Source organism: Salvia splendens, chromosome 2, assembly GCF_004379255.2.
Source record: "Salvia splendens isolate huo1 chromosome 2, SspV2, whole genome shotgun sequence".
Classification (NCBI taxonomy): Eukaryota; Viridiplantae; Streptophyta; class Magnoliopsida; order Lamiales; family Lamiaceae; genus Salvia; species Salvia splendens.
This window is the reverse complement of record NC_056033.1, coordinates 24,593,993-24,607,068: the sequence shown is the minus strand read 5'-3', so window position 1 is coordinate 24,607,068 and position 13,076 is coordinate 24,593,993. Positions and strand designations below refer to the sequence as shown.

Here is a 13,076-nt window from a genome sequence, read left to right as displayed (position 1 = left end):
TAATGAAATAAATATGAAGAAATTAAAATGACTCGTGCATCGCACGGGCGTGATACTAGTTTTAGAAAAAGAGAGAGTTTCTTTTTTTTTTAAATTACATGGATTAGTTGAAAGGAGCAATTATAATTTTGTAATTATTAGCTGGAGAACACAATTTCTAGCATTATCCCAAAGGGCAATATTAATTAGAAATCATAAATGAGAAATATAGTAATGTGAGCAGAATAACGAACCCTCATTGAAGGGCAATGATGTAAAAGCGATCTCTCATCAATTGCATCAAACCATATTAACACAGCCTCATTAGCCGGAGAAAACAATTTTCCCACCGCTTCCCCTCCCACCACCGCCACCGCCACCGCCACCGCCAAAACTGCCGCCAAGATCTAGTTTGGCGTATCCTCCCCGTAAATTGATTAGATTATATATTGGTATTGCTCGCCGATTCAACTAAATCCGAGCTTCTAATATAAACCCCCCAAATTTTATTTAATTTGCGGAGATTCATAGATTGGGGATACGATTTGTCTGATATCAATGGATCTACGCGTTGAATTGCCGGTTTAAACAGTGAATTGTGATTTATCATGAGGTCGTCCTCGATTTGGACGGAGAATTCCGCCTCTTCGGCTGCTGCCACGCCAACATCATCATCGAATTCTAGGCAGCTTGTACCTCCGCTTGGGGGTCCTGCTCTTGACTCGGATTTGAGGCAAAGGTCGGATTTTTTTCCCCCTGTTTTCACCTCAATGTTGTGTTTCCGATCCGGAATATGATTGTGTTTAAGCGATTTTGTTCTGCGGGGATATTGTTCAGGTTTTCGATTAGTGCATGCTTGAATTCAGCTAATTTGAATACTTGATCCATGTTGTAAATCGCACTCCCGTATTTAGAACTAAGTACTCCCTCCGTGCGTTCATTTTCTGCACTCGTTTTGGAAAAATAATAATAAAATAATTCAAGTGGAGAAAGAGTAAAGTAAGAGAGAAAAATGTAGAGAAGTGTACTTGTTTTGAATTTTAGTTATGGATGAATTTGTATAATTGGATCATATGAATTGTTCATACCATCCTTAATGACTACTGCAATTTTTTTTACTGTTTCGTGTAATGTTAAGCTGTTGCTGAATGCAGCTTCTATGGGAGGTTCAGTGCTCTTGGTTAATATAATTTTAGTTATGCATGAAACAGAGATTAAGAGAAAATCTCGTTTTTAATCTGGCATATATGGAATTGCTGGTGATGTTGAATTTTAATTGCTGTATATTCGACCCATTGGGGGTTTAGGAGACATTTCAGAAAATGGGTCTCAATCTGTAGGGATTAGTTTCACTAACCTTTCAAAATATGGGATTAAGACATGCTAATTTTCCAGAATAAGAGTTTTTTACTTTTTAATATGTTTTCTCTACTTTTTGGTTATTATTTTCCTCTCTATAATTATAAATTAACCAAACCTACCCCTCACATTTTGACCCAATTTCTTAAAAATTCAATTGAAATTCTACTCCACTGCAAACCGAGAGTTCTGCACTCCACTCCAAAACTCATTTGAAGTTCTGCCCTTCACTTCACCGCCTCCGCCTACACCCTCCTCTTCCTGCTGCCTCTTCACCGCTCTTCGCCGCCTGCGCCTCCACTTTACTCTTTCCGTCGCCTCTCCCTCAATGATGTATGTACCTTTTGTATAAGATATTGTTATTTTTTGTTTTGCGTACATATGCATATGCATATATACATACCTTCTCATTAAGTGGATAATCTATGCTATTTTTTATTTTGGAAAAACTGTCAGCATATACTTTGGAAAATATTGTCTCGAAAATTGGAAAATTTTGTCTCAAGATGGGCACCACTTGCAGCATGTACTGATTGTCATCCTACAAAGAAGGGGAAACATTTTAAAGCAATTTCTCATTAGAATTAAAGAACTAATCAATATGAAATTACGATATGAGTGGAGGCGAAGGCGGCGAAGTGAAGGGCAGAATTTCGATTGAATTTTTGGAGTGGAGTGCAGTTTGGAGTGGAGCAGAATTTCAACTGAATTTTTGAGAAATTGGGTCAAAATGTGAGGGGTAGTTAAGGAAAACATAGAAAAGTAAAAAACCCTTATTCTGAAAAATTCGCATGCCTCAAACCCATATTCTGAAAGGTCGGCAAATTTAATCTCTCGAAAGTTCAGCAAATTGAGACCCATATTCCGAAAGCTCTCAGGGTTTTGGGGGGGGGGGGGGGAAGAACTTCAGTGATAAGTTATCCATCTATTTTTTTCTTAGGTTGGATAATAAATTCTTAAATGTATATGACTTAGTTATAAATATGTCTTTTAAGTCCTTTTTCTTTTTCTCCGTAATAGGCACAATTTGTATTGGTTATATAACTGTTCCCTGACAATAAAAATAAACTTGTATTAGAGGACAACTTGATGAATTGTTGCATTTTGTATTTGGTTGGATGCGTTTTGTTCAATCACCGTGGTTGTACACATGAGCTAGTTTGGGTTCTTATGCATGGTTCATGGTTATTACCTTACATTTACTAGGTCGTTGTGTCAATATGGTTGAGATCTCCTGCTGAAAATTTGTGCAATTTTTAAAAATTATGTACTCCCTCCGTCCCACTACAAGTGATGGTCTTTTTGGTATGAGATTTAAGAAAGTGATACTCCTTCTATTCCATTAGTGTTGGAGCATTTCTTTTGGGAACGGAGATTAAGAAATGTACATATTTTAAAAGTTGAGTAGAGTGAGCTTGAGAATAAAGTAAAGGAGAAGGATAAAGTAGGACACAGCAAAGTGAGAGAGAGAGAGAGAATAAAGCAAGAGAGATAAGTGGGTTGTATTTTGCCAAAAAAAGGAAATGACCCAACCCTAATGAAACATCCCAAAAGGAATATGATCCAACACTAATGGGACAATGGAACAGAGGGAGCATTTATATAATTAAGTGGAGACAATGAAGGAAGAGAGAGTGAATTTGTTCCTTTTTTTCTGAAAATGGAAATTGATCTCTTGTAGTGGGACAACCAAAAAAGAAATATCAATCACTTGTAGTGGGACAGAGGGAGTATTTAGTTACACCAATTGGGTTTGACATTCTGATTCTGCTTGCAGTAATGTACTTAAATTGTTAGCTCATAGAGAAGTATGCCCCCAAACAAAAAGAACACCTAGAAGGTTTTGGAGAAAGGCATCGGGTCGCCATGGTAAATCATCTGGATCAAAATGTGAATTAGCAAAAGATGTGAGACAAGAACTTCAATCATGGTATTCATCATTCCTCTTTAGTCTATATTGTATATGTATTATGGATTATATTATGCCATTCTCAAGAGTAACTGAAATTGTAAATTATATCTGATACACAGGGGAGAGGCAGAGTCATTACTGCATTTATCAGCTAAGTATTGTCCTTTACTGCCTCCACCAAGGTCAACCATTGCGGCGGCATTTAGTCCTGATGGGAAGATATTGGCTTCTACACAGTTAGTCTCTCATCATTACTCTCACACATATACACATATATGTATATTTTTTAACATACAATGGTATTCCATTTTGAATCTGGCAGCGGAGACCATACAGTGAAGATAATTGATTGTCAAAGTGGAACATGCTTAAAGGTGTTGAGTGGCCATCGGAGGACACCTTGGGTGGTAAACTATCTTCTTATTTTATAATCATAAAATCTAATTTTATAAAACCAGCATAACTATGTGCAACTAGAAAGTAATCATGCGAAGCAAATGGCATTCCTCCTAAGTAGTCCACCTCCATTAGAACCTGTAGAAGCCTAAAAAATATTATCCAAAAACGTCATCTTCTTCTCTTTTTGCAAGGCTTTCATGCGATAAATAACTTATTCTATTTCTGGGTTTTTGAATTTGAGTTTTTTGTAGAAGGGTAGTTCATTGGATATGTTGTTTCAAATCTGGAAATACACATCCTATTCGCAAGTCTTGATTTTTGCATGAAGTTTTGATGGGACCTCTTGCAGGTTAGGTTCCATCCACTCTATCCAGATGTTGTTGCTAGTGGAAGTTTGGATCATGAAGTTCGCTTATGGAATGCGAAGACAGCGGAGTGTATTGGGTCTCGTGATTTTTGTAATTTACTCACAACATTAGCATTTTCATACCTTTTGAGATGTATTACTATCCTGCTGGAATCACTTGTTAATAAACATCCCTCATTGCAGACCGTCCTATAGCTTCTATTGCCTTCCATGCGCAAGGGGAAATTTTAGCTGTAGCATCAGGCCATAAGGTCAGCATATAGAGTGTAGTAATATTGTAGAGGTGAAGTTATTAACCTTGCTTGTGTGGCAGTTGTATATATGGCATTATAACAGAAGAGGCGAGGCTTCCTCACCAACAATTATATTGAAGACTCGACGTTCTCTCCGTGCAGTGCATTTTCATCCTCATGGTGCTCCATTTCTTCTAACTGCTGAGGTACTAGTTCTACTTCTGCTGGTAAAAGTTTGTCCGCAGCGTGTTAGTTTCATTATGCTGCTTGTTTCAGGTCAATGATCTGGACTCCTCAGATCCTACAATTGCTTTTGCAACATCCCCTGGGTACTCGCGCTACCCCCCTCCTACTATATATATAGCAGATGCTCACTCCATTGTTCAGCCAAATTCAGGAAATGAGTTGCCCATTATGTCTATACCATTTCTGATAGGGCCTTCTATTACCAGAGGTGATAGCACATTACTTCCCCAACAGACGGGTGTTGAAATGAGTTCTTATGTTCCACATCAAAGGAGTGGTTCTTCTGCCTCTGTGCGACTTCTCACTTATTCAACTCCATCCGGTCAGTATGAACTTGTATTGTCTCCAATCCAATCTCCTGTGCGGGAAGAGCAACAAAATAATCTGTCATTGAGGGTTACGGATGATGCTATTCCTCTACCTTCTATTGATTCCATGGAGACAGATGTGCAAACTGAGGAGAGCAATCTGTTTCTTCGATTTGCCGACCCAGCATACTGGGACCTTCCTTTTCTGCAAGGGTGGTTGATTGGTCAAAGTCAAGCTGGGCAGCATATAATGCATGCACAAATTGGTGGTGCCAACGAAGGTTTGTCATCCTATAATGGAATAGCAAATGCATCATCTATGGTTCCTCCAGTAATTCCTAATGTTGGTTCAAGAGCTTCCGGAAGAGCAGGTTCACGACACCGTTCTTCACGCTCGCGAACAAGAACTGCAACTGGATCCGGTGGTAGTGCTGCTTTTAACAATATTCCACCAGAGCAGGGCAGTTCGCACTCTTTGACAACCCAAGTCCAGTCTGAGGTAGCTACCTCACTGGCTGCCGCTGCAGCCGCAGCCGCAGCTGCTGATTTACCTTGCACTGTGAAGCTGAGAATATGGTCTCATGATGTGGAAAATCCATGTGCACCTCTTGACACATCACGCTGTCTGTTAACGATTCCCCATGCCGTGCTTTGTAGGTATGTAATGCTGTTAACATTCTCTACATGAAGGTATTGTTGATTAGTGGTTAGCGAACAATGGGCACTTGATGAGGTTAAGGAAAATGAATTAGCTCTAGTGGTTTATGGGAAGTAGTTAATGAGTCTCAGGTCTTATTCAAGATGCTAAATTGAAAAGGAATTATGTGGCAAAAGTAACCGTTTTTCCTTCTATATTCTCCATGCCTCCTTGCTGAAGTGAATTAAATGCTTTTATGGTATGTTATTTTATAGTGAAATGGGTGCCTACTTTTCACCGTGTGGAAGATTCCTGGCTACTTGTGTGGCATGTATCCTACCAAACATTGATGCCGATCCAGGACTGCAAGCCCAGGTTCAGCATGATGTTACATGGGCCTCAACTTCTCCAACTAGACATCCAATCTCTGCACACCAAGTTATGTATGAGCTAAGGATATATTCCCTTGAGAAGGCTACGTGAGTTGCAGCACATTTATAGTATTATATGATTGTACATTATTTTATTTGATGTTGGTTTTGATGTTCTCTTCTTTTGTAGATTTGGTTCCGTTCTACAATCCCGGGCAATTAGAGCTGCTCATTGTTTGACCTCGATACAGGTGTGTAATATGTAAAAGGTTATTGGACTATAAACATATATGAAGACTTCGTATACACGTGAACCATGAAATAATTAATAATATATATCTGGCTGATAGTTTGGTTCCTTTTTCTATTGATCCTATGTGTACATTTGTAAGGGAAAATAAAAATATTAAGAAAATCAATAGTTCAGTTCCAAACTTGCCTTAATGAATATAAGATCTTATCTACCAAAAAATAAAGGAAACTACATAGTATTATTTTCAAACTGTATGTGTTGTAAGAGATGATGTTGTCGATACTAAGCATTGTTTCATAATTTTATGGTAGAAAAACATGCTTCAACAGTTAAGTGCTGATTTTCCTTTCTTACCTCATCTGGCTTTGCTGCAAATTATTTATTTGATACTCTTCTATGTTTATAAGATTTTCATTGATTCTATGATGTTTCTCTTGAAAAAAAATGAAAAAGGAAATCATCTGGCTCAATATATGACTGTCGTTCACCAAATTTCTTCCATATAACAAATTTGAAGCCTCATCCTTTGTAGTGATTGTTCTCCTTTTCATTCCATTAGTCCTTCATTCACATTGTCTAATTTGTAATATGACCCCTCTGCATCTCTGTGCTAGTTAAATTTTCAAAAGTTGCATTTCATAGAGTATGGATTGTATAGAGTATAGGCTATAGAGGTAGGGAAAGGTATGGTGGACTGCGAGCTACAATTAAGCAAACAAAGTAGTACATTTTTGGCATCCACTAATATGTTCAAGGACACTTTTTTTCTCGGGTGGTGGGTGGTAAATGAAACGTTGTACCTATTCCGTTTTATTACTAGTAGTATGTACTCAGAAAACATCTAGCATTTTGCTGAGATGTAATGAGATTATTCTGGAATGAATTTGGTTCACTAGGCATAATTATTCTGGAATGAATTTGATTCACTAGGCATAATGCACTGTCTCAAGTAAAAATTATCATAAGAAGTTATCGAACCTTTTTGGTCATGAATAGCATAGTCTCTCCTGTAACCAATCAATTTCTAATGCTTCAGCCTAGTTTAGTATAGAGTTCTATGCAATCATTGATGAATGTTGAATTATTAGCCTAGCGTATATTATTGATTTCTCAAGTCTCCATGTTACCTTTGTGGTTGCGTGTACAGTGTATATTATCAGCCTAGTTTAGTATAGAGTTCTATTCTAAGTCCTTTTCCAACTGCAGTTCTCACCAACCTCAGACCATCTGTTACTGGCCTATGGTCGACGCCACAGTTCACTTCTTAAAAGCATTGTCATTGATGGAGACACAACTATACCAATTTATACAATTCTTGAGGTGAGATTCGCGTGCATCATTTACTAGTCATTCGCTTGTACACATTACCTGTATTCTGGTACACATAGTTGATATATTCTGATATACTTTTGGGATGATATCCATATCAAGATTCTTTCTGAACGTCACTAATTCATTGTTTAAATGATAAAGTAAGTATTACCCTATGTTATTAAATATCTGCCGTGGCGGTGGCAGATTTCTGGCTACACGCCACAGCCATGGCATGGCGTGTCAGATTTCTATTAGCAGTACGAACATGTAGTAAATGTAGGAATGTATTTTTCTGCCCTAGATTATATGGACATCAATGGTATGTATATACCAGTTGATGACAAGACAAGGTTTGTGAACAGGAATTGTTGTTTTCAGAAACTTCACCATCTGATAAGTTCATGAAATAAAAAGGATTTGCATTTTTACATGAAAAGAGATAATTCTGTTTTGCTTAGATGACCCGCACTTAGGATTAGTTCCAAGAACCATAGTCAATACGTATGAATTTAGCTTGAACAATAGACCAACATGCCACATCCTTCACAGATGCTCTTTAGAAGAGCTTGATCTCGAATTAGGAAGAAGCATACCACATAGGTAAGAAGCTGCTCATGCTTGCAACTACAGATTGCATCTGATGTCAGTTTTTTAAATACTTTAAACATGAATCCTAGTATTTGGAATGTGGCATGGGACATAGATGTGTTTCCAAGTCAGATTTGTAAAAAATGCACCTGGGGCGCATGAGGTTATGTTGTAATGGCGCCAACCAGCGCGGGGTGAGTGACATTGAGGAGGTGAGACTGGGGTGATTTTTCAAGTGAAATCACAAATTACCTCTGCCGACGGCTTTCATGGCAGCAGACTACCCTAGCAGCGACGACCAAGGTCTGGCCGGTAGCTGGTTGGAATTCCGGCGGTGGAATGAAGAATTAGGGCTGAATAAGGATGATGGAGGGGTCACCTATTCTCTTTACTTGAACATTATTTTATCTTATTAAATGGAGTACAGTTGTTAGAGTTTCTTAGATGCATTATTGCAATTGGTGTAGGTCTCTAGATGATTATTACAAAGTTCAATACACATTGAGTAAGTGTTTGTTAAATTCATTCATTTATTTATTAATATATGCGTATTTGTGCAGTCATTTCAACTTATCATTTTCAGTTACATGATCGGACTATATTTTTGTTGTCATCATCTTAATATAATTTAGATGTTAATGTATTTTAACTTAGATTTAGTAATAGACTTCAATCGTTTTTGGAGAGAATATACAGTGTGTTTAGGCAATTTTTGAACTATTAGTGTGTCCCGATTTGAGGGCTGTACTCCCTGTGCTCCAGACAACACTAGAATTTTGAAGCTTCCATGGCTAAAATTGGTAGAGAGTTCGAACTCATGTACATACTTGAGCATGACAATCAGTTAGGTATGGTTATTTGCTGTCTTAGGTTTCACATTATGATTTTACTGGTACTATTAACTCATTAGCTGGCACGAATAATAGCATAATTTCTTTCACAATCTTTTTACCTACTTGAAGATTATTGTATGTGTGTACGAATCAATTTTGTGTATTATGCTTTTTTCACATGACCCTAGAACTTTTTTCTCAGCATTCACATCTTTCATACAGATATACAGAGTTTCAGATATGGAACTTGTGAGAGTTCTTCCCAGTGCAGAAGATGAGGTTAATGTAGCTTGTTTCCATCCTTCAGTTGGTGGTGGCTTTGTATATGGTACTAAGGTAAGCGAGGAATTTTTCATATCTTGACTCTGATATTTGCATCCGCTTTCCTCTGTTGATGACGATTTTCTTCATAATCTTGCCAGGAAGGAAAACTGAGGATTCTTCAATGTGATATATCTCATGGATTTAAGAATGAGGGATCCTGTGGTCCTGATGACAATATGTTTGAGGTATATGCTGATTTAATGCCTCATTATTGCAGAAGCTGTAGTGAAGCAATAAATCCAATTCTCACCCATTGATCTTAATTAATACACATCTCGTGGGAGGATTTTTTTTTTAAGTGGCTCTTGCTCTTGCTCTTGCTCTGAATTTGTATCAACTCAAGTTGTGTACCCTGTTTATAGGTTCAGACTTATGCATTGGAGGGCTGATTAGTGTCAAGTGCAGGGCGCAAAACTTGAAAGCTTGATGTGGTCGGTATTCTATAAAATTTTAAAGATATCGATTGTCGACTTGTCCTTTTTTTTAATTTTTGCTGTTGTTTGTGCTATTAAAAGTAGCAATTTGTGTCGCATCCGGTTATACAAATCAAGTTATGTGAATCAATCTTCTATTGATGATGGACTTTGTGGTTCAACTAAGTCTTAACAATGAGTCAAGATTGTATCTGTACGTATCCCTCACCTCGCCATTTGCTTCTGCAGGGGTTGCTTTGTCTGTCTGCTGCACATCAACTCACTTTGCCACCATACAGTGAGGTGGGGGGAGGGGGGGGGGGTGTTAAAAAGGGTCATGCATTTATGCATTGGGAATTATGAGGTCTTGCTTTCGACTTTTCTCAATGAGCTCTGTACAGATCTTTGACGCGTCTATTCCCAATGCTAACTTGCATACAGGTACAGCGCGAAATTGGTTGAGAGAGGGAGAGAGAAAGCCGAGAGAAAAACGCTTCGTCCTTATCAGTTTCATGAGCCCAGTGGGAAACTTACTTTTGCCTTTGTTTTTTCTTGGGTGGCCTTGTTGTACATTAGCGCAATAATTTCCTTGGAAAGGTTTTCCTTTTTTTTCCTGTCGCTATTTTTTTTTTTTTTACTTTTTCTGCTTTTTTTTGTATTTCAAAATTTCATGTATGTTCAGGCTCTATATGATATTACTCGGTCAGAAAGAACTACTGTTAACTGTTGCAGAATGTAGTAATATTCATGTGAAGAAACAAGCATCGAAAATCTGGGACTATTGCTTTTTAGATGGCTATTCGAATCTTTCGAGACTATATAACATCGGTTCCTACTCCTAATTTAGTGGAAATATTTATGCATCCGTATATGAAGAACTGAAAAGACAATGCCAATTTTTATTTAATGAACAAATTTCACGTGATGGCTTGCTCCTTCTCTACGTTATTTTTAATACTAGACTATTGATCTTCTGACTTGATCCCAAACTTGTATCTTGATCTTACAATGGGTTATATCAAAAATATATAGATCTAGAATCAAGAAGATACATAATCCCGACAGGAGTGGGAAAGAGAATTTTTTAAATCCCCTATATGGGGGTGAAGAAAATATGCAGGAGATGGTTATGTCTATTCACCTATTTTTGGTTATGTCTATTCACCTATTTATAAGTTACTTATTGAGCTAGTCAGGGATCTATGGAGGTTTGTATTTGTGCCACATCTATTACACTTTAAATAATTAAATTGACCTTAATTTAATCCTGACCAAAATAGAATATTATTATTAGCCATTAGCCATTACAGTAAATAATCCAAATCAGAAATTATAAGTAATCTGGACTTTCTCTTTTATATAATTATTTTACGTGCTTAAAATATAAATTTTATTAGTTAATTGAAGTTTGCTATTGGCATAATTACTTCATAAGTATCTTATTTACTCTAAGGGTGGACTTAGCTCAAAATTCTTATTTATTATTCGTGAAATAAATATTAATCAATTAGCATGTTCTAATTGAAGTTCTGAGCATGAATAAATCTACGCATGCATTCTCTTATTGAACTTGATATTTCACAAACTTGGAACCGAATGAATGAATCTACTCAAACTATATATATGCACATTTAGCTCTTGTGCAAAACAAGAAACGGTTAGAGATAACTCCTAACAAACTTTCCAATGGCTAGCTCACCATCGGTAACTTCTTGATCCCCTACCTCTGAACCTAACCGAACCATCTTTACACTTGCTGCTGCATCGATCATTTACTAGCAACGATATCCACTTTGAATATCTATGCAGCATCACCACTAACAGAACACATCCCCACAAGCTTCAGATGATAAGCAAACATGTCTTTGTCTAATGACTTTATCTGCATATCAGCCAGATTCTGGGCTGTGTCACCCTAACTCTTCCACTTTCCACCCTATCTCGTATAAAGAGCAACTTTACATCAATGTGTTTGCTCACCTGTTGCGTTCATGAAAGTTCTGATGTTTGGCAAGACAATAGAGCACCATTGTTGTCACAAAACACAGGGACAAGTCTCTTAAACTATTCCAAAAACAACCACCAATCCTCTCAATCGCATTTCACAGTCTAAGTGAGTGCCATATATTTAGCCTCTGTCATGGATAATGCCATAACATTATGTAGATCTGACTTCTAACTAATTGTTGAACCAAACAAAGTTAAAATGTATCCAGTTTGTGATCTTCTTGTGTCTAGATTTGCTTGATAATCTTAATCGCAAAATCTAACTATGGGACCTCCTTCTTGCGGGTTAATTTTTTTTTGATTCTAGGGCATTATTTACATTCTTATTGTGTACTGTGTTTTTTTAAAATTACAAGTTTGGGAGAGACGCGTGAGTGTCATGCGTCTTTTGTTAATGAAACGCATGCTGCTCTTGCGTTTTAGGCTAAGACGCATGACAGTTATGCGTTTTTAAAAAAAATTAATTTAATTGAAAGACGCATGAGCGTCTCTACCCAACTATTCGATTTCCACTGCTTGTGCCACCTCAAACTATTGCTTCTATGCGGCTGCCAAACACATCCGCAGGGGAGAAGCTGATCTGATGATTGCGGGCAGAACTGAAGCTGCAATTATTCCTATTGGATTGGGTGGTTTTGTTGCTTGCAGAGCGTTGTCACAGAGAAACGACGACCCACAAACTGCTTCGAGGCCCTGGGACCAAGATCGTGATGGTTTTGTTATGGGCGAAGGGGCTGGAGTTTTGGTAAGGGTTCCAACTTCTCATCTCTCTTCAAAACACCGGGCCTACATTCATGATTGGATCAGATAAGTTTTTAATTTTACAGTACTGGTAAAGTTACAGTGCTTGTAAAATCAGAATTTAATCAAAATTTGTTGTTAATATTAAATTGGTGTTTATATTCGGATGTAGTCGTGAGCGGCGAGGATTTCTTGGGCAAGAACATGGCCATGGAGAACAGGCGGGGCCGGACGGGCACCAAGCGGTGGCCGTCCGCGTATAGTTTGAGGTGGCGAATAGTTGGGTAGAGACGCATGTGCGTCATGCGTTTTAGGTAGAGACGCATGACGCTCATGCGTGTTTCAATTGCATAACTGTCATGCGTCTTAGCCTAAAACGCAAGAGCACCATGCGTTTCATTAACAAAAGACGCATGACACTCATGCGTCTCTCCCAAACTTGTAATTTAAAAAAACGCAGTACACAATAAGAATGTAAATAATGCCCTAGAATTAAAAAAAAAAAGAATTAACCCTCCTTCTTGCATATATGTTGTTGTGAATAGAATTCCAAGGTCATTGACTCACTGGCTCCTCCCATATACCTCAAGATCCACTTTAAAGCATTCCATTGATTCTTCCCATAATCTAACATGTACCTACTTGTGATTCTAATAGCATGAGCAGTATCAGGTCTCGTATATATTATCATGTACATTATGCTCCCAACTATGTTTGAGTATAGGATTACACTCATCTCCTTTCTTTCCTCCTCTATCTTGGGCTTCTGGTCATTAAAGAGTTTTAAATGCT

General features: G+C 37.7%; 1 protein-coding gene across 2 annotated transcripts; it reads left to right on the top strand.

Moving 5' to 3' along the window:
• Positions 1-252: 252 nt before the first annotated feature.
• Positions 253-10,354, top strand: LOC121792039. Of its 2 annotated transcripts, none has more exons than XM_042189820.1 (16): positions 253-718; positions 3,116-3,268; positions 3,370-3,486; positions 3,573-3,657; positions 3,999-4,107; positions 4,200-4,267; positions 4,330-4,455; positions 4,526-5,460; positions 5,716-5,919; positions 6,002-6,062; positions 7,271-7,384; positions 9,022-9,135; positions 9,222-9,308; positions 9,486-9,554; positions 9,786-9,839; positions 9,978-10,354. In XM_042189820.1, the coding sequence occupies exons 1-14, from the start codon at positions 588-590 to the stop codon at positions 9,510-9,512; spliced, it is 2,331 nt and encodes a 776-aa protein (XP_042045754.1). In that variant the 5' UTR covers positions 253-587; the 3' UTR covers positions 9,513-9,554; positions 9,786-9,839; positions 9,978-10,354. The 2 variants fall into 2 exon arrangements, with proteins under 2 accessions (XP_042045754.1, XP_042045755.1); XM_042189821.1 differs by having other exon boundaries at positions 9,786-9,900.
• Positions 10,355-13,076: the final 2,722 nt, after the last annotated feature.

Bases quoted from the DNA above. Each gene is read 5' to 3' on its own strand.
- LOC121792039 (XM_042189820.1), top strand. From the start codon at position 588: ATGAGGTCGTCCTCGATTTGGACGGAGAATTCCGCCTCTTCGGCTGCT. The intron at 3,658-3,998 runs GTAAACTATCTT...GACCTCTTGCAG, and splicing joins ATCGGAGGACACCTTGGGTG to GTTAGGTTCCATCCACTCTA. The intron at 9,136-9,221 runs GTAAGCGAGGAA...TAATCTTGCCAG, and splicing joins GCTTTGTATATGGTACTAAG to GAAGGAAAACTGAGGATTCT.